The sequence below is a fragment of the Moschus berezovskii genome, chromosome 16 (genome assembly GCF_049115385.1).
Source record: "Moschus berezovskii isolate FMDL1 chromosome 16, NW_MosBer_1.0, whole genome shotgun sequence".
In the NCBI taxonomy this organism is placed as follows: domain Eukaryota; kingdom Metazoa; phylum Chordata; class Mammalia; order Artiodactyla; family Moschidae; genus Moschus; species Moschus berezovskii.
Window position 1 is genome coordinate 23362983 of NC_142475.1, and position 20570 is coordinate 23383552.

The following is a 20570-nucleotide window of genomic DNA, read 5'->3' on the forward strand; positions in this document are numbered from 1 at the left end:
GATTCAACCAGTCCATTCTAGAGGAGATCAATCCTGGGTGTTCATTGGAGGGACTGATGCTAAAGCTGAAACTGCAATACTTTGGCCACCTCATGCGACGAGTTGACTCACTGGAAAAGACGCTGATGCTGGGAAGGATTGGGGGTGGGAGAAGACGGGGACAACAGAGAATGAGATGGCTTGATGGCATCACCGACTCGATGGACGTGAGTTTGAGTGAACTCTGGGAGTTGGTGATGGACAGGGAGGCCTGGCGTGCTGTGATTCATGGGGTCGCAAAGAGTCGGACACGACTGAGCGACTGAACTGAACTGAACTGAACTGTGCTTTGCCTTAGTAAAATTAATTTCTAATATGGATTGAGGATCAGAGCCAAGTTCAAAGCCAATGGAGCCATTTCTAGATAGTGATTTGAAAACCGTACCAGAGAAGACTAGCACTCGAGGGATAGGCTTCAAGTGTTTCCCAGACAATGGTATATTCCTTATCAAACACTAAACTGCCAAAGAACCTTTAAAAAAAAAAATCTATTTTTCAATTAGAATGCTGGTCCATCTTAAGATTTTAAAGTATTCTCTATTATCTATTTATTTACATGTTTTCAGTTCCTTAAAAATATCTGAAAAAAGATAGTTAAGACAAAGTGTAATAAGAGCTTGAACTTGGGTAGTAGGTATAAAAAGTAAACAGTGACTTGAGATATTATTAAGTGGAAAAATAACAAGAAACAAGATTTGTCAACTGTTTAATAAATAACTAGAAAAAATGATTCTGGAAGTCAGAAAAAAATATCAGATCCATAGACAGAACTTTGTGAATCACGTACTGGGAAAATCACATTAGACAAAACTTTGAAGAATTTCACCATAAAGGAAATGGAGGAATGATGATAGATTAATGAAGGACAGAGAGGGTTAGGAGAGCCTGGATGTTTCAGCATCCTAGAAGTCAAAGAAGGAGTGTTCAGGACAAGTGAACAATGAGAATGGCATCTGACAGAAGACTGCTGGAATCAGTTGACTTTAATGAGATTATTGGAGTAGAAACTAGAAAGCAGAGGTGGGTGATGAAAAAGGGAAGGCAGTGGATGCAGGTAATATTTCATGGAGTTTCTCATTAAAGCTAGGAAGTAAGAGAAAGGCATAGTTTAAAGTCACAGGAAAGATTGTACAGAATCAGGGACACAGAGGAGGAGAACTAGGAAGAGATGGAGTTGGAAGACGTAGGCAGCAGAGCTTATGACTATATTATGGTTTGAAAGAAAATGAGATCAAAGCACAAAAACACAGGTGAAAAATATATCATGGTAGTTCATATAAGGATAAAATGAATTTTCCTCAGAAAGTCCTAATACTATCTGGTACGATCAATTATTCTGAAGGAAATAATCTCAAACTCTTTTAAGGTGATCTTTGTTTAGTGTGTTAATTTATTTAAAAATTACTCTAAGGCCCATAACCTTTTATTTCTCTTATGATAAGTACTTCCTATAATGTGAACATAGGGGATATTTTGGAAGTGGGTACTTAGGATAATCATAAATATAGCCAAGTCTCTTGTGATAAATGCTTTTAGACCAATTACTGACATGCTCAATTGAATACTAATATCTCCCATGAAATGGCTTTAATACAAGTAAAATGACAGCTGCACTGCAGTGAAAGGGCACATAAAGCTTTGCATTAGCTTGTCTCCAAGGTTACCATCTGTGCTGATATGAAGTTGTAACGTGTGGGATTTCCCAACCTTCTGCAAAGACTGTGTTTTGGGGACCAAGTATCAATTGGGTGTAAAAACAACTTGGAAGGTAATTGTACTATTTGGTCTATAGCCATGCTGACCTTAATCACGGAATTGTCCTAGAGAGAGACATTTGTCTCCTGTTAGGGATTTTCTTTGATGATTGCAGAAGTAGATAAAGTATTAGAACTGTTTGACCTCATTTTGCATCTCCAAACAGAAAGATCTTAGTTTGCGTGGTTTCCTTCTAAGCAGTGGTTTGGATAAAATTGAGGAGCAAAAGAGACTTGAAAAATGAAATGATTTCCCCTCAACGTTTCCATAATTATTATTCCCTGATGTATACAAGTTTCAAAGAAGCATAAAAAATCAATTTAAAAAGTGATTACATTTTAGAAGTCTGGAACCTGTAAATAAAAACCAAAATTAAAAAATGATATTTTTATAGTTTAAAAGGGAAAGAGTCACTGCTTTAAAGCAGTTTAGCATTCTGTAGAATTTTGCATTTCTTTCTTTCAGACATTTATTTATTTTTTAGCATACATTGATTATGTTTCTTCTCCATCTCCGGCACTGTGATAGGCTTTAGGTTTACTAGGTTGTGTTGAGACTTGGTGTTTGTTCCCAAGGAACTTACAGTCTAGAGGGAAAGGAAGTAAACCATTGTTTCCAAAAGTTATTGTGGATTAAGAACACGATATTATGAGGGAGCTGCACCTAACAAGGGTTAGGAAAGTTTGGAAGAAACACTATCTATGTTAATCAGATCACTTCAAGTCTTATAAACCATACCAAGGACTTTGGGCTTTACTGTAAGGGCAAAGTAGAGTAATTAAAAGGTACTGGGGCAGACATCTGTTATCATCAGTATCTCCTTATTGTTATTATTATCATCATCATCATCATTTCCTTTGTCATGTTTTCAAACTCTTACGTGCCACGCAATATTAAGTCCTTGTATGCATTATTATTTTAATTCTCACCATAATCTTTTGCTAAGAGGACAATTAACACTCCTATTTTAAAAATAAAGAAACAAACAGAGTGGACTTGTTCCAAAGATCTCAAAAGTAGAATCAACCAGATTTAGGGATTAATTGGGTGTGTAAAACAGTAGTACTTCTGATTTGAACAATGTATACACTTCAAGAAGTGTATCTATAAAGCCTACCACATTTGTTGGTACTCGCAGAAGCAGTAAAGTCAGAAAGATTAAGCTTATACTCTGCCTGTAGGAGTGCAAATTGGTACAGCTTCTATAAGAGGCAATTTACCTGTAGCTTTCAAAAGTAAAAATATGCATAGATTTGACCTAGAAACCTTACTTCCAAATCTTACTAGCCACAAACATGACATCTGCACTGTAATCCACATCTATAGATACACTGGTATACACTGCAGAGTTTGTAATTGTGGAATATCAGATGCAAACTGAATCTCCTTCACTATGAGACAGGCTAAGAATAAACCCATTTAGTGAAATGCTTTATAATCCTTGAAGACAATGAGGCATCTCCGTATGTGAATAGATAAGGAAATACATGTGTGAAAAACCAAGGTGCAGAAAAAGTATGTGCATATAATTATGTACATATGTGATAAAGCAAGGCTCAGGGAAAAAGTGTGCATATAGGCTACTTGTATATAGTAGATAGGGAGAGACAGAGTTTGGTATAGATAGAAATCCATAGAATATCCCTTTAAGGGTAAAGATTGACTTATAGTCTCCTGAAGTCTTGGAGGTCCTGAAATTTTAATAATACAAGTATGAGAATAAAAAGAAGTTAATATTTGAACCATTATTTTTCACTTGTTCAAATCGTAGTGCTGCCAAGATTTCCATTTTTTCCATTAGTTTATTACCATCTGGATAATACTTGATACTTTTGGACGTAAAAGACAATTCCTGACCTTTGCAAACTTATAGTTTATTTAGGCAAATAAAAATAATATGTACATGAAAAGGTTATGTATACCTTTTAATGCTCATTGTATTTTTATTGCTAAATTAGATGTAGATAAGTTCAGAAAGAGGGGAGATCAGACATACCCGAAACTGTGAGACAGGAGTTCATGACATCTGGACCTTGAATTGATCCTTGGAGAGTTTGGATACATGCAGTTAGAGGGGGAAGAAAATGTCAGGCCATGGGAAAAAATCAGAACTTTGTTGTATAGTCAGGGCTCTGGAATGAACATTGTAAGCAAACAAGATCAACCAGAGTAGGGAATCTGTCTAGGTTTGAATATCAGTATTAGTTTGTAGGGGCACCAGAAAGCAAGAAAAAAATGGGCTTCCCTTATAGCTCAGTCAGTAAACAATTTGCCTGCAGTGCAGGAAACCTGGGTTTGATCCCTGGGTTGGGAATATCCCCTGGAGAAGGAAATGGCAACCCACTCCCATATCCTTGCCTGAAAAATCTCACGGACAGAGGAGCCTGGAGGGCTGTAGTCCATGCGGTTGCAAAGAGTCAGGCACAACTGAGCAACTAATACTTACTTACTCACTTAATAATAAAAAAGAAGCCCCTCTGTAAAACTCAAAATACCTGAATATCTCCTTGACAATTTGCTTTGCTAACATTTATTTTGAATCTTTGGCATAAAAATGTTCTTTCCATACTTAATGCCTTTTATCTTCACTTTATGCCTATTATTTCTTAAAATGTTTTTAGTGGAATTAGAAAATATGTGTACCTCATCACCTGTACATCATTTAAACAAAATCAAATGGTCTCACCCAGTTTGAAATTATCCTATAATGTTTAGTATCACTCAATAGGGTTTGTGGTCAAAAACCCTTAATCATTTTCCTTTCCTATTTCAAGTATTTTTGTATGTTTATTGTCTTAAGTATAGGATATATAAAAACATATTTTTACTATATGGTGAGTTCCTTAAGTCTATATTCATGGAATTTTAACACCTCAAAGATAACAAAAGCATCTTTTTATGTATGGACAGGTTATGAAAATGCTTCTTTTGCTTAAGTCAGATCACTTTACAGAAATTCTTTTATGCCTATAACTAAATGGCAAAATAGTTTCAACTAAATGAGCATATGAAAATACCATATTCCTTTCAGCTGGATTTTGAAGTCTAGAATGTTCAGTTCAGTTCAGTTCAGTCCCTCAGTCGTGTCCGACTCTTTGCAACCCCATGAACTGCAGCACGCATCTCCCTGACCATAACCAACTGCCGGAGTCTACCCAAACCCGTGTCCATTGAGTCAGTGATGCCATCCAACCATCTCATCCTCTGTCATCCCCTTCTTCTCCTGCCCTCAATCTTTCCCAGTATCAGGGTCTTTTCAAATAAGTCATCTCTTCGTATCAGGTGGCCAAAGTATTGGAGTTTCAGCTTCAACTTCAGTCCTTCCAATAAACACCTAAGACTGATCTCCTTTATTTATTTATTTTTATTTTACACTTGATTATTTTTTTTTTACTTTATTGTATTGGTTTTGCCATACATTGACATGAATCTGCCCCAGGTGTACATGTGTTCCCCATCTTGAATCCCCCTCCCACCTCCCTCCCCATCCCATCCCTCTGGTTCTTCCCATTACACCAGCCCCAAGCACCCTGTGTTGTGCATTGAACCTGGATTGGCGATTTGTTTCACATATGATAATATATGAACTGGTTGAATCGCCTTGCAGTCCAAGGGACTCTCAAGAGTCTTCTCCAACACCACAGTTCAAAAGTATCAATTCTTCAGCACTCAGCTTTCTTTATGGTCCGACTCTCACATCCGTACATGACCACTGGAAAAACCATAGCCTTGAAGAGACGGACCTTTGTTGGCAAAGTAATGTCTCTGCTTTTTAACATCCTGTCTAGGTTGGTCATAACTTTCCTTCCAAGGAGTAAGCATCTTTTCATTTCATGTCTGCAATCCCCATCTGCAGTGATTTTGGAGCCAAAAATAAATAAATAAAGTCAGCCACTGTTTCCACTGTTTCCCTATCTAAGTGATGGAACTGGATGCCATGATCTTAGTTTTCTGAATGTTGAGCTTTAAGCCAACTTTTTCACTCTCCTCTTTCATTTTCATCAAGAGGCTCTTTAGTTCTTATTCACTTTCTGCCATAAGGGTGGTGTCATCTGCATATCTGAGGTTATTGATATTTCTCCTGGCAATCTTGATTCCAGCTTGTGCTTCATCCTGCCCAGCGTTCCTCATGATGTACTCTGCGTATAAATTAAATAAGAAGGGTGACAGTATACAGCCTCAACGTACTCCTTTTCCTCTTTGGAACCAGTCTGTTGTTCCATGTCCAGTTCTAACTGTTGCTTCCTTACCTGCATACAGGTTTCTCAAGAGGCGGGTCAGGTGGTCTGGTGTTCCCATCTCTTTCAGAATTTTCCACAGTTTATTGTGATCCACACAGTCAAAGGTTTTGGCATAGTCAGTAAAGCAGAAATAGATGTTTTTCTGGAACTCTCTTGCTTTTTCCATGATCCAGCGGATGTTGGCTATTTGATCTCTGGTTCCTCTGCCTTTTCTAAAACCTGCTTGAACATATGGAAGTTCACGGTTCACATATTGCTGAAGCCTGGCTTGGAGAATTTTGAGCATGACTTTACTAGCATGTGCTGCAGCTGCTAAGTTGCTTTAGTCATGTCTGACTCTGTGCGACCCCATAGACGGCAGCCCACCAGGCTCCCCCATCCCTGGGGTTCTCCAGGCAAGAACACTGGAGTGGGTTGCCATTTCCTTCTCCCATTCATGAAAGTGAAAAGTGAAAGTGAAGTCGCTCAGTCGTGTCAGACTCTTAGCGACCCGATGAACTGCAGCCCACCAGGCTCCTCCGTCCATGGGATTTTCCAGGCAAGAGTACCAGAGTGGGTTGCCATTGCCCTCTCCAACTAGCTTGTGAGATGAGTGCGAGCATTCTTTGGCATTGCCTGGAATGTTACTCATGAATAAAACTATTAAAATAGTTATTTTGGTTAAGTATAATCCCAATAATCCACTGTGTTTTTTTTTTTCAGGTGTTACTCACCTTTTTAATGACTATGCCAAGTGAGGGGTCTAGTATTAAATTCACACACCATTTTCCTTAACATTGTACTAAAAGATTAAAGACAATAATCATGACTATACTTATAACTTCTAAGTCCTGGCTTGGCATTCAGGGAAAGTCAAATTATTCCATATATTTTGAAACATTTATATAACCATGAAGATATAGTCTCTTTTCCTTGTGACAAAGGGGCAGAATGTGGCTCTTAGTAATGCTAGAATTTGGGCCGAAAGCTATAAATTCATACTTCAGTGTGGAGACTGGTAATAGGATTAGAATATTGTGAATCATCACAATAAATGGAAAATTTAAACTTGCCTGAAGATCATAAAGATATTTTTTTCTGGAAAGGTTGCATTGATAAACAGTGAATCATTTAAATATCATTTAAAAGAATAACAAGCCCACTCTCAAGACCTCTGAAAAACTGCTTCGTAGATATTGAAACATAATGGGCTTTTCATGCATGTGTTTTTTCAACTCAGTAAACTTTATTGAGTGCCTCAAGGTGTATGTCCTTGAAGAAATAAATCATTTAGTTACAAGATACAAATAAAAATGAAAGATGACATAAATACCAAAATTAATATCATAGTAATTATGAATGCATACTAAGTCACTTCAGTCATATCCAACTCTTTGCGACCCAATGGACTATAGCCCTCCAGACTCCTCTGTCCATGGGATTCTCCAGGCAAGAATGCTGGAGTGGGTAGCCATTCCTCTGTCTAGGGGATCTTCCTGATCCAGGGATTGAACTTGGGCCTCCTGCTTTGCAGGCAGATTCTTTACCACTATTGCCACCTGGGAAGCCTCAATTATCAATGGTCACTATGATTTTTTTTGTTCAAATATTTTATTTGTATGCAGTCTACATTAAAATTCAATTCTCTAGTTTTTTGTTTTGTTTTGTTTTTTTACAAATCCACATTTAACATAAACTTAAATGTCATATAAACTTATTGAAATCTAAGTTGATAGTGCTTGCAGGTAATGTAGATTATGAAAAGATTGCACTTTTTAACAATATTTCCAGCACCTTAGGAAATTTTTCTGAACTTTAAGGACTGAAAACAAGACTGTCTCAAAGAAAAATTGAACCAGAGTTTGACTGGCAAGGACAACTTAAATCAAGACTGTTTTAATAGAGGAGGGGCTTCCCTGGTGGCTCAGAGGGTAAAGCATCTCCCTGCAATGCGGGAGACCCAGGTTCGATCCTTGGGTCAGGAAGATCCCCTGGAGGAGGAAATGGCAGCCCACTCCAGTATTCTTGCCTAGAGAATCCTGTGGATGGAGGAGCCTGGTAGGCTACAGTCTATGGGGTCACAAAGAGTCGGACATGACTGAGCGACTTCACTTTCTTTCTTTCTTTCTTTCTTTAAGTAAAGGAGCGAGATGGAACTCACCTCTGCTGAAACAAAAGGCAGGAAGGTTTTTATGTGCTGTGGGTGAGCTAGTAGAAAAGTAGTGGAGGTGTTGGGGAGGTAGGTCATTGTGATCAGGAATCTTTGTTGATTGGTGTTTATGGAAGTTAGACTTCTGTCCTCCCACTGAGAATGGGGAGTGGAGCAATATTCCTTGTAGAGTTACATTTCAAAAGATTGGTTCTTAGGTACTTATGAAGGGCCTTCCTTGGTTGTAAAACTGGCCAGAGACTGGAAGAAGATTTACATTTCAAAGAGTCAGAGAATGAATTTACTTTGGTAGTTTTTCTAAGAAAGGGGAGGTCAGGGACCCACAGTCAAAAAGAAGCATGTCTAAGGTTTAGTCAGGCTTAAGTCTATAGTGGTTGACTCTTCACTTAATGTTAAGTTGGATCACACACACTGATGATATTTGACCTACAAAAGCAACAGTTTTGTTTGACTTGATCTAAGATACTGGATCTAACTTCTTTACATGTTATTTCTTCATTTTGTAGAAGCAAACAACTCTGGAACTGTGGTCTTTTCTCACCCTAAAACAGACTTAAGAATGGTTTTATATGTATTTACATAAGTATAGTGTGTATATGTGTGTGTGTATCAAGACAGGTTAAAAATTAAAGTTGGCAAAAATGGAAAAATGGATTGGTATAAGAAAAGTCGACCTCAAGGCCCAAGACCTCATATAGTTCTTAAAAACATGTCATAAATTTGCTTCAGAGCTTCCCATAAGTTAAAGCAAGGAAATAAGCATAAGTTGCAATAATGCCACGTATTGTTGAATTGTTGATTCTGTTCAGTCGCTAAGTCATGTCCAACTCTTTGAGAACCCATGAACCGTACCATGCTAGTCTTCTCTGTCTTCCACTATCTCCCAGAGTTTGCTCTAATTCAGGTGCATTGAGTCAGTGATGCTGTCTAACCATCTCATCCTCTGCAGTTTCCTTCTCCTTTTGCTTTCAACCTTTCCCAGCACCAGGGTCTTTTCCAATGAGTCAGCTCTTCACATCAGGTAGCCAAAATATTGGAACTTCAGCATCAGTTCTTCCAGTAAATATTCAGGGTTGATTTCCTTTAGGATTCACTGGTTTAATTTCCTTGCAGTCCAAGGGACTCTCATGAGTCTTCTCCATCACTACAGTATGAAAGCATCAATTCTTTGGCACTCAGCTTTCTTTCTGGTCTAACTCTCGCATGCATACGTGACTACTGAAAAAAAACATGGTGATTTAGTTGCTAAGTCGTGTCCAACTCTTGTGATCCCATGACTCTAGCCTGACAGGTTCCTCTGTCCATGGGATTCTCCAGGCAAGAATACTGGAGTGGGTTGCCATTTCCTTCTCCAGGGAATTTTCCCTACCCAGGCAGTGAACCCAGGTCTGCTGCATTGCAAGCAGATAGTTTACCAACTGAGCTATGAGGGAAGCCGGAAAAAAAAAATATTTCTGACTATACAGACCTTTGTGGGCAAAGTGATGTCTCTGCTTTTTAATATACTGTCTATGTTTGTCATATAGCTTTCCTTCCAAGAAGCAAGTGTCTTTTAATTGCCTGCAGTCACTGTCCACAGTGATTTTGGAGACCAAGAAAATAAAATCTGTCACTGCTTCCACTTTTTCCCCTTCTATTTGCTCTGATGGGACTGCATGCCATGATCTTAACTTTTTGAATGTTGAGTTTTAAGCTAGCTTTTACACTGTGCTTTTCACCCTCCTAAGAGGAGCTTTAATTTTGCTTCACTTTCTGTGATTATAGAGTGTTATCATCTGCATACCTGAGGTTGTTGATATTTTCCCCTGCAATCTTGATTCCAGCTTGTGATTCATCCAGCCTGGCATTTTTCATGATATACTCTGAAAATAAGTGAAATAAGCAGGATAACATTATACAGCCTTGACGTACTCCTTTCCTGATTTGGAACCAGTCTATTGTTCCATGTCCAGTTCCAACTGTTGCTTCTTGACTTGCGTATAGATTTCTCAGGAGACAGGTAAAGTAGTCTGATACTCTCATCTCTTGAAGAATTTTTCACAGTTTGTTTTGATTCACACAAAGTTTAGCATAGTCAGTGAAGCAGAGTAGATGTTGTTTTGGAGCTCTCTTGCTTTTTCTATGATCCAAAGGATATTGGCAATTCAAAACTCCAGTTCCTCTGCCTCTTTGAAACCCACCTTGTACATCTGGGAGTTCTTGATTCAGGTACTGCTAAAGCCTAGCTTGAAGGATTTTGAGCATCATTTTGCTAGCATGTGAAACAAGAGCAATCGTACAGTAGTTTGAACATTCTTTGGCATTGCCCTTCTTTGGGATTGGAATGAAAACTAGCTTTGCCAGTCCTGTGGCCACTGAGTTTTCCAAGTTTTCTGACATGTTTATTGCAGCACTTTAGCAGCATTATCCTTTAGGATTTGAAATAGCTCAGCTGGAATTCTATCACCTCCACTAGCTTTGTTTGTAGTGATGCTTCCTAAGGCCCGCTTTACTTCACACTGCAGAATCTCTGGTTCTAGGTGAGTGACCACGCTATCGTGGTTATCTGGCTCATTAAGACCTTCTTGTATAGTTCCGATGTGTATTCTTGTCACTTCTTTATCTCTTCTGCTTCTGTTAGATCCTTACCATTTCTGTGCTTTATCTTGCCCATCCTTGCATAAAATGTTCCCTTTATATCTCCAAGTTTCTTGAAGAGATTTCTAGTCTTAGCATTCTATTAGTTTCCTCTGTTTCTCTGCATTATTGACTAGAGATCAAGCAAACCATATTGACAGAAACCAGAAATTTAGAACAGTAGTTTTCCTGGTGTTGCGATCTGACACATTTTTTCCACTGAATGCTTACAAGAGCAGTATTTTTCTGCCTACTAATATTTCACTGAACCTAATAGCTGATTTCACAGGCCTGGTTTTTGCTTGTTTACTCATTATTTTCTTTAATGATGTCCCTCAGTGCAAACTCTTGGCAAAACCCCAAAGTATAATTCAGTAAGCATAATTTAGTTAGATATTAAAATAATAACATCCAGATATATTACATTTCTCTAAAGATAGAATTAAGAATTTCTAGAAGGATGATTTATGTCAGACATTATTGAATACATTTTTGGGGGAGAGGAGAGGGGCAATAACCAAACCCTTGATAAGACTCAGTGAATACAAATTATGAGCGTTTGCAGTTACCAGTTTGAGGAGGAGAATGTCAAGTTCTTGTATCCTTAGTAAACATAAGCCCCCATATATTTTAACAATTAACCCTGGACAGAATGGACCTGAAAGCTTCTTGGCATGCAAGATGATTTAGGATATAGACTTTCTAGCTGCTTACTCCACTGTCAGTCAGAATCTCTTACAGTTAGAATACTAGAATTATGGTACTTTCTCTATTCCCCTATAGCTCCTTGTATTCCTTTGAACATACAGATCAATTTTTAGAGTGTATTTTATTTTTTATATGATGGTTTCGGTGTTAGACAGTGAACTCTTTCTGAGCAAAGACTGTATTTTATTAATCTTTGTGTCCTTAGTTAAGGCTTGGTAAATAGTAGGGCACAGAAAACATTTTATTGGTTCTATGGATGATTTAAGAAAACTGAGGAAGCTTGATATTTAAAGTTAGATATAAAATGTGTGAAATTACCCATGAACATGGATCATTTCCACTTCCCCGCTGTCCCCTGTTTGCCACTTTGCAGTAGGGACATCATAAATTATTGGGGGTAAAGCTCATAGAGCCTCAAGCATGACGGCAGGCAGTGCTAGTTTTCTCTCAAGGCCCACTCACTCCACCCCACTTACTTTCTCATAGACACCTTGGTTTGTGACTAAACAGAGGATTGTCTAGAATAATGGCTGCATTTTCTAGTCTCCCTTAGACTCGGAATGGTCATGTGACTACCTTCCAGCCAATGAAATGGAAGTGGAAATTTCATGTGTAAATTTTAGGATGCATCCTTCTTTCCCTCTTCCTGTTTTCTGCCAGCTGGACCCAGACACTTTCCCTGGAGTCAGCAGCCACTTAGAGCATGATGGGGAACCATCTGTTGAGAATGGTGAAACAAAAAAGGAGCCTGATACCTGGTGTCCATGATGTTGCCATATCCACCTTGGCCTTCTTAAGACTCAAGATTGGTTTCTCTGAGAAAAGGATAAACTCTATCTTTTCTGTCACTTTAATTTTTTTTTTTAACTTGCAACGAGATTTGATGGTATTAGTATGAGACATATTTTCCTTAGAAATCTTTCCAAAAATCTCTTAATAGTGGGCTAGAAGTCCCTCTTCTGTATTCCCATACACTCTGTGTACATTTTTCTTGCCCTATTTTATTATAATTATCTTTTTTATATTAAATATTTTGATGGCAGAGACAATGTTTTATTCATGTGCCGTTTGTCTTTATTCCTGAGCTCTACCTAGGATAGCCTAAACATATATAGTATATGTTCAGTGAATGTTTGTCAACAGATTTATGACCTGAAATAATGAAAGAGCCTAATGTAGTACCATGGAGTTAATTGTACCCTAAGAAAATTTGGTTCAAAATCATAGAACACTGTACACAGTAAATGCTCCAAAAAATGTGTGGAAATGTTTGTTACCTAAAAACATGCTGATTACCTCCCATGTGTTAGTATAAATTCTTATTTGTTCAGATGTAGTTATGATGATTTTTTATTAAAACTTTGAATATAACAACAATTTGTGCCAAGGAACTCTTTTTTTCAGTATCTGCTGTGAGCTAATCAATATCTTGATCTTTTTTATCGCAAGTATATAAAACTGATTTGGAGCACATAATTGATTGACCCTAAAGGGGAAATAATTCAATGCCTCTAAAATACAATCTGTTCCCTCTGTGTTTTCTGCTTCAGAAAATTGACAGTTAATTAATCTTTCCCTTACTTTATTTTCCAGAAAAAGCATTCATTTTATCATAAACTTGGTTTAATTTTCTTTGGTTTATGAGTGTCTTACATTTGAACTAGGTACTGAGGATACTGTTTTCTTCCTTTTCTTTCCAGGTTTTCTCAAAGTGTGAGTAAATAAGTGGTTTATGCATCATTGTCATAGCAAAGCTAAAATTCCTGACGGTCTTGTCTACTTGACCTACTCATTCCCTACTTTGAAACCAAGAGAAGACTGTGCCACAAGACTCCTCCAGAAATTGCTGCAATGTCTGTAACTAATTTATCATGGTAAGTGGATGACTTCCTAACTTTAAATTCAAGTATCCATATATCATGAAACAATATTTTATAAGTTCTGCAGTCAGAACTCAAAAAGGGAGAGAACTTAAAAATCTGTTTTCAAGAGATTGTTGTCCTATATTAGGGTGAAGGAAGCAACCTGGAATTAAAGGTTTGACATTTTCAACACCAGGGGATCTGGGGACTCTGGGAAGGGTTCAAGCCTGCCACTGAATTCCAGTAACATCCAGTGCTGTTCTTTATCTCACACTTAGGGGAAGAGAAGGATGGAAATAAAATAGGCTTTCAATGTTCCTCTCTGCTGTCACATTCACAGATTCAGGTCTCATAAGCTGTAAGGGTGGCTCTAAGGGTGGGACAGATATTTTCTCATCAATACTTTCCTTCAGACCTTCTATTTCAATAGATCTACCCAAATTAAACTAAATAGAACTTGAAAAGAAACTTTTTTATAGATTCATATCTCTAAATAGCTGACATTCGGAATAATCTTTGACTTATACTTCATTTAAAAGCTGTTTGTGGTTTTTAAAAAGCATGAAGATATTTTTCTGGCAAATAATCATCAACTTTTATGGCAATGAAGAGCAGTACTAGCATGGATGAATTTGATGGCATTTGATTGAACTTTGGGTCTTTTTCTGTAGATTAAGAGCTGGATAAGTGATCCTATACAAATCCACAGTATTCAGTATATGAATGTCAGAAAAATCTGGCAATCTTTTCTGTTTCCTTAAGAGCCCGTCTCATCCTTGTCTTCAATTTGTGCTGGCAACATAAATAGCCTCAGATTAAAGATGAGTTTCTGCAGTTTAACTGTGTGCATTTGTTTTTAGTTAAGTAGGCAGTTTCTTTAGGCAGAGCATAGGATCATTTGTTTAGAGTTGTGTTTCTGAAGGACCTATTTTTATGGATGCTTTAGAATATATTCTTTGAGCCCTACTAGGTGCTAAGTATTTCAATTAAAAAAATTGAAGCTGAAATATATTCTGTGAAAATAAATGAAGAAGTATTTCAGAGGTGAATTATTTCTATAAAATATTTACTTTTATATTCTGATGAAAATAAAATTATCATTAAAATTTAAAAATTATGCAATTTCTGAAAAACTTGTGAATCTTCAGACCCCGAGGAGATATTAAGGACACGTGTTTTTAAAAGAATTATACCCCAGGGGCTTCTCTGGTGGTCCAAGGGTTAGGAATACATGTTGCAATCCAGGTGATACCAGTTTGATCCCTGTTCTGGGAATTTCCCATATGTTGTAGGGCATCCCATAAGCCATGTACCACAACTACTGATCCTGCACTCTAGAACCAGTGAGCAACTACTGAGCTCATGTGCCTGGAGCCCATGCTTAGCAACAGAAGGAGCCTCTGCAGTGAGAAGCTCATGCAGAGCTTGAGCTTTCTTACAATTAGAGAAAGCCCGCACACAGCAACAAAGACCAAGCAGAGCCAATAAATAAATCCATATTCTTTTTTAAAAAAGAATTATACCACCTGGCAGGCATGTGTGTTGGAGTTAAATCCTCAAAACAAAAATTGAATGCCAAAGAAAAAGAGGAGGAGGAAGGGAAGGGGACAGAGAAGGGGGAGAAAGAAGGGGTGTGGGGGGGAGAGAAAAAGGAGGTGAGGGAAATAGAAGACAAATAAGAAGCAGGAAAGGGAGAGGGAGATTAAAACACAGATATAATTATCTTATCTCAAGACAGGCTGTGGTGTGGCCTGCTTCGCATAGTTAGGACCAGACTGACACTGGAGCCTGTCCTTGGTTTGTCCCTCAATTAACAGATGCCTTGATGTGAAGTAATGTTTTGATCAGGGGCCATCCAAAACACAATGAACTCCTCACAAATGGAGAGATGGTGTCTTGTGGTTCCAATCCAGTTGTCCAGCATGGCTTTTAGAATTTAGTGGATATTCTAGAAATGTAGGCTGTGTGAATGAACGGGAAAAATGCAAGCAGGTAATTCAATGGCAAATTAATGTTTATATTTGAAAAGAGAATTTAAAATTGTGAGGGTATCTTATAGAATTCATATGTCTGAAATTTGTTAGAATTATTTCCATGTTAAAAGTTAAAATTCTACAGAAGTAGTTGTTGGATATTTTCACGTGAAAATACCCTTAATTCTGGCTACAGCAGGTGTTCCATGTTAGATTTTATAGTAAACTCTTAACTGTTTCCCCAGTGTCACCCCTTCATACAGTTATGTGCAATTTGGTACTTCCATTCTACCTCTTAGAATTTGGGCTCCTCACATACTGGCGCAAGAAAGAAGTATGGAAAGGAAATCTAAGATGTGCAGAACAAGTCACTGATTTATTTTACTTATACCTGGTTTATTTATTTATTTATTTTTTATTCTTTTTGGCCATACCCCATGGCATGTGGGATCTCAGTTCCCTAACCAGGAATCAAATCTGCACCCCTGGCAGTGGAAAGCACAGACCACCAGGGAAGTCACTACACCCAGTTTAGAAATCATTAATCTTCTTTTTCACATTAACCTTCGTAAATCATCCATATGTCCTAACATTTCTAATCTACAATTTGGGGAATATTATCTTAAAAATATTTGAATATATATAGATGCATAGTAACTCATCAATTCTCTATGGAAATTTCTCTCAGAGCTACATTAATTTAGTGAAATAGGGTCTGGCTCTCTGTTTTGAAATCCAGAAACTAAGACACGAAAATATTGACTGCCATTGGAAAATAAACTGGGTTGCCAGACTACTGATTGAAAATAAGATATGTGTATAACTTTTAAGCATGCAGACTTCCTGCTTTGGCTTGAGGAGTGCATCCTGTAACTGTTGTAGAAAACTATCTAGGAACCTAAATCAGAGGTTTGGCTGAGGTCACATCATCATGGAAAGGAGAGTTACATGCTTCCAGTGTTCAAAGAAAACAGAGTTGGCGTGCCTGGTAGGATATGCCTGACACTAAGGGATATGTCTGCCAGACTCCACCATCTGTTTCCCAGGGCAGCTTCTTCATGGCTAGGAGTTACAGTAACACTGTCAGTGTTCATCACTCTGATTCTTCTGTTCCAGGTCTGCTGGGACTCTCCTTGGGTTGGACTCTCCTTGGGTTGACTTTCTCATTAATATTAGCACTGGGCTTATAGCCAAAACTTCCTTCAATCTGTGAAGAGTTTGATCTGCCTACTATGATGTTATGCATACCTAGTCATAACCATGTGTTGATTTTAAAATTTAACTCTGAGGATTAATAGGAGAAGGGATGCCTAATTGTGTTCCCTACATGTTAACCTAGGGATTTTGAAAATATAGATTTAAGATACTTACATTCATATTTACAACTATCCAAGAAATACTCCTAGCTTTGAAATACAAGTATAAGAAAAATATCTTTTTACATGTTAAAATTGAAATGATTTCTTTCTCTGGAAGTTTTGTGTGTGACCCTCGGGGGGGAAAAAAATAATTTGACCCTTTCATGCAGACTCTCAAAGAGCAATACAATCTAGGAAGGTTCCAAGTTTCTGAGAGACTATGCAGTTAGGGCTTCCCTGGTGACTCAGGCAGTAAAGAATCTGCCTGCAATACAGGAGACCCAGATTTGATCCCTGGATTGGGAAGATCCCTTGGAGAAGGAAATGGCAACCCACTCCAGTTTTCTTGCTTGGAGAATTCCATGGACAGAGGAGCCTGGCGGGCTATAGGCAGGGGTCTCAAAGAGTCAGACACAACTGAGCGACTAATACTTTCACTTTCATGAAGTGTCAGAAAGAGTGGTGGGAATTCGATTACAGGTCATATAGGGACATACAACAGATGTTTCATGAATCCTCTTCTTGTCTTTAGTAAATAATTACCAGAGGGAGACAATGATGGAGTTGACATTGGTTGAGACAGAGACAGAGGGATGTACAGAATCAATTGCAGGCATCCATGGACAGGTGAGAGGAGTCAAACTATGATCTGAGGGGAAGAATGGTTGCTGGTAGCTGAGATAATTAGCAAGAGGAAGAATTGAAAAAGGGTCCTATGTCTGTAGCACAAAGGGGGAAATGGTACAGTGCTGAGGGGTGCTTGGAAGGACTTTCAGGGCTTCCTTTTCTGATAATCATCCTGAATTCCTCCTTTCAAAAATATTTTTAAAACGTGTATATATATATATATGTGTGTATATACATATATAACATATATGTAACGTTTTTAAACATATAATTTTTACAATATGCAATCTAAATAAATATTATCAAGAATGAACATTTACATGGCAGTTACCACGTACTAGGCACTTTTTAAAAAAATACTTTGCCCACATACTCCTCCCAGCAACCATCTTAGGAATGTAATGTTGTTATTTACATTTTTACAGATGGAAAAGTGAGGTGCAGAAAGTTAAGTAAATTGCCCAGCATGATACAGTCACTAAGTAGCAAAGTTAGGAAATGAAGGCGGACAGCCATCTGATGCTCCGAAACACTCAACTACCTGTGTAAAACCCGAAACCATCAGTGTCAAAACAATATCCTAGCTCTGTGCTTGTGGCTTCAAGCCAAGTGCCCTAGTTCCCATCTCCAACCAGAATGTTCCCCTTAATTTCTTCTGCAGAGATATCCTGGAGCCTCTCCGGGAAGGACGGGAGTGTGGGGACCAGGAGCACTAGCAGGCATTAGCAGTAGTCTGGAAGGTAGGATGTGGGGTCAGGGAATAAGCCCCCTAATTTCCAAGGAGTGTTAAGGAGGTTGTTGCTGGCAGAAACTTAGTTGAATTTTCAAAATTCTGTAGAATTAGCTACCTAAACTAGTAAATGTAAACCTTAGTTCTGTTTGTTATGTTATAGGCTAGAAATTGCCTGGTTTTCATCATGATACAAAAGAAGCACAACAGAAAGATACCAGCCCTTTGCTGTAATTCAACGGATGTGGCTCTCCAATTGTCCATCTCATAATGACCCTCCACTACTAAGTCTGATACTTTCCAGTCCCCCAGCTCTCTTGCACTCTCAGCTTCCATTATCTTCATGTTGCTGTGCATACATGGGCCAGAATTTAGAGAGCAATTCCAGTAGTGGCTCAGCTAACTTTGCCAAATGACACCTTTTTCACCCCAAAGTATGTTTCAATGCAAGGAGATCCAACCAGTCCATTCTAGAGGAGATCAATCCTGGGTGTTCATTGGAAGGACTTATGCTAAAGCTGAAACTCCAATACTTTGGCCACCTCATGCAACGAGTTGACTCACTGGAAAAGACTCTGATGCTGGGAAAGGTTGGGGGCGGGAGGAGAAGGGGACGACGGAGAATGAGATGGCTGGATGGCATCACCGACTCGATGGACATGAGTTAGAGTGAACTCCGGGAGTTGCTGATGGACAGGGAGGCCTGGCGTACTGTGGTTCATGGGGTCGCTAAGAGTCGGACATGACTGAGCGACTGAACTGAACTGAACTGATGTTTCAATGTGTAAATGCCTACACATCGGAGTCTTTGTCCCGTGTTATCTTAAAGCCTTTATGACATCTGGCAGAGGTAAAGGTAATTCAGCGAGAGCCAGGTAGTGGAGGATAGAGGGCAGTGGGTGAAAGTGACAAGCTGTGTAACAGTCAGAATCTGCTGAGCATCCGATATGTGCCACGTGCTGTGCTCTGTGTTAAACAGAGGGAAGTGTTGGTGAAAAGCAATGACTGGTCTTAGAGGATCTTAGCGTTTGGCCAGGAAAACTAACTGAGGTTGACCCTAGAACAGCACAGGTTCAGGTTTGAACTGCTCACTTCAGTCGCTCAGTTGTGTCTGACTCTTTGCGGCCCCATGGACTGTAGCACACGAGGCTTCCCTGTCCATCACCAACTCCCAGAGCTTACTCAAACTCATGTCCGTCAAGGCAGTGTTGTCACCCAACCATCTCATCCTCTGTTGTCCCCTTCTCCTCCTGCCTTCAATCTTTCCCAGCATGAGGGTCTTTTCCAATGAGTCAGTTCTTCGCATAAGGTGGCCAAAGTATTGGAGTTTCAGCTTCAGCATCAGTCCTTCCAATGGTTGGATCTCCTTGCAGTCCAAGAGACTCTCAAGAGTCTTCTCCAGCACCACAGTTCAAAAGCATCAATTCTTTGGCACTCAACTTTTTTTTTATAGTCCATCTCTCACATCCATACTTGACTACTGGAAAAACTATAGCTTTGACTAGATGGACCTTTGTTGGCAAAGTAATGTCTCTGCTTTTAAACATCCTGCTAGGTTGGTCATAGCTTTTCTTTCAAGGAGCAAGCGTCTTTTAATTTCATAGCTGCAGTCATCATCTGCAGTGATTTTGGAGCCCAAGAAAAATAAAGTCTCTCACTGTTTCCACTGTTTTCCCATCTATTTGCCATGAAGTGATTGGACCAGATGCCATGATCTTAGTTTTCTGAATGTTGAGTTTTAAGCCAACTTTTTCACTCTCCTCTTTCACTTTCATCAAGAGGCTCTTTAGTTCTTCTTTGCTTTCTGCCATAAGTGTGGTGTCATCTGCATATCTAGGTTATTGATATTTCTCCTGGCAGTCTTGATTCCAGCTTGTGCTTCCTCCAGTCCAGCATTTCTCATGATGTACTCTGCATATAAGTTAAATAACTAGGGTGACAACATACAGCCTTGACGTGCTCCTTTCCCTATTTGGAACCAGTTTGTTGTTCCATGTCCAATTCTAACTGTTGCTTCCTGACCTGCATACAGATTTCTCAGGAGGCAGGGCAGGTGGTCTGGTATTTCCATCTCTTGAAAAATTTTCCACAGTTTATTGTGATCCACACAGTCAAAGGCTTTGGCATAGTCAATAAAGCAGAAGCAGATGTTTTTCTGGGACTCTCTTGTTTTTTCTGTGATCCAATGGATGATGGCAATTTGGTCTCTGGGTCCTCTGGCTTGTCTAAATCCAGCTTGAACATCTGGAAATTCATGGTTCATGTACTGTTGAGCTGCTCAGGTTCACTTTTATGCAGATTTTTTTCAGTAAATATTTTGGCCTTCCATATATGCAGATGCACAAACTTCAGGTGTAAGGGCCACTGTGAGACTTAAGTGCACTGGATTTTGGTATCCTTGGCAGGTCCTGGAACCAATCCCCCACAGATACCAAGGGACGACTGTAATCAAATAGCTGATTTAATGTGATACAGGCTCTAAGAGGACAGCCAAGGTGTTTTGAAAATCAAA

At 38.8% G+C, this 20570-nt stretch overlaps 1 protein-coding gene across 2 annotated transcripts in view; it reads left to right on the plus strand.

Annotated features, from left to right (window-relative positions):
* The window catches only part of OXR1 (oxidation resistance 1), a 523569-nt gene that overhangs the window by 78838 nt on the left and 424161 nt on the right, over nucleotides 1–20570 (plus strand). For both annotated transcript variants that reach the window (XM_088844755.1, XM_088844753.1), the window contains exon 2: nucleotides 13209–13382. In XM_088844755.1, coding sequence (XP_088700881.1) covers nucleotides 13360–13382 — 23 coding nt within the window. In that variant the 5' untranslated portion in view covers nucleotides 13209–13359. The remainder of the gene's footprint in view (nucleotides 1–13208; nucleotides 13383–20570) is intronic.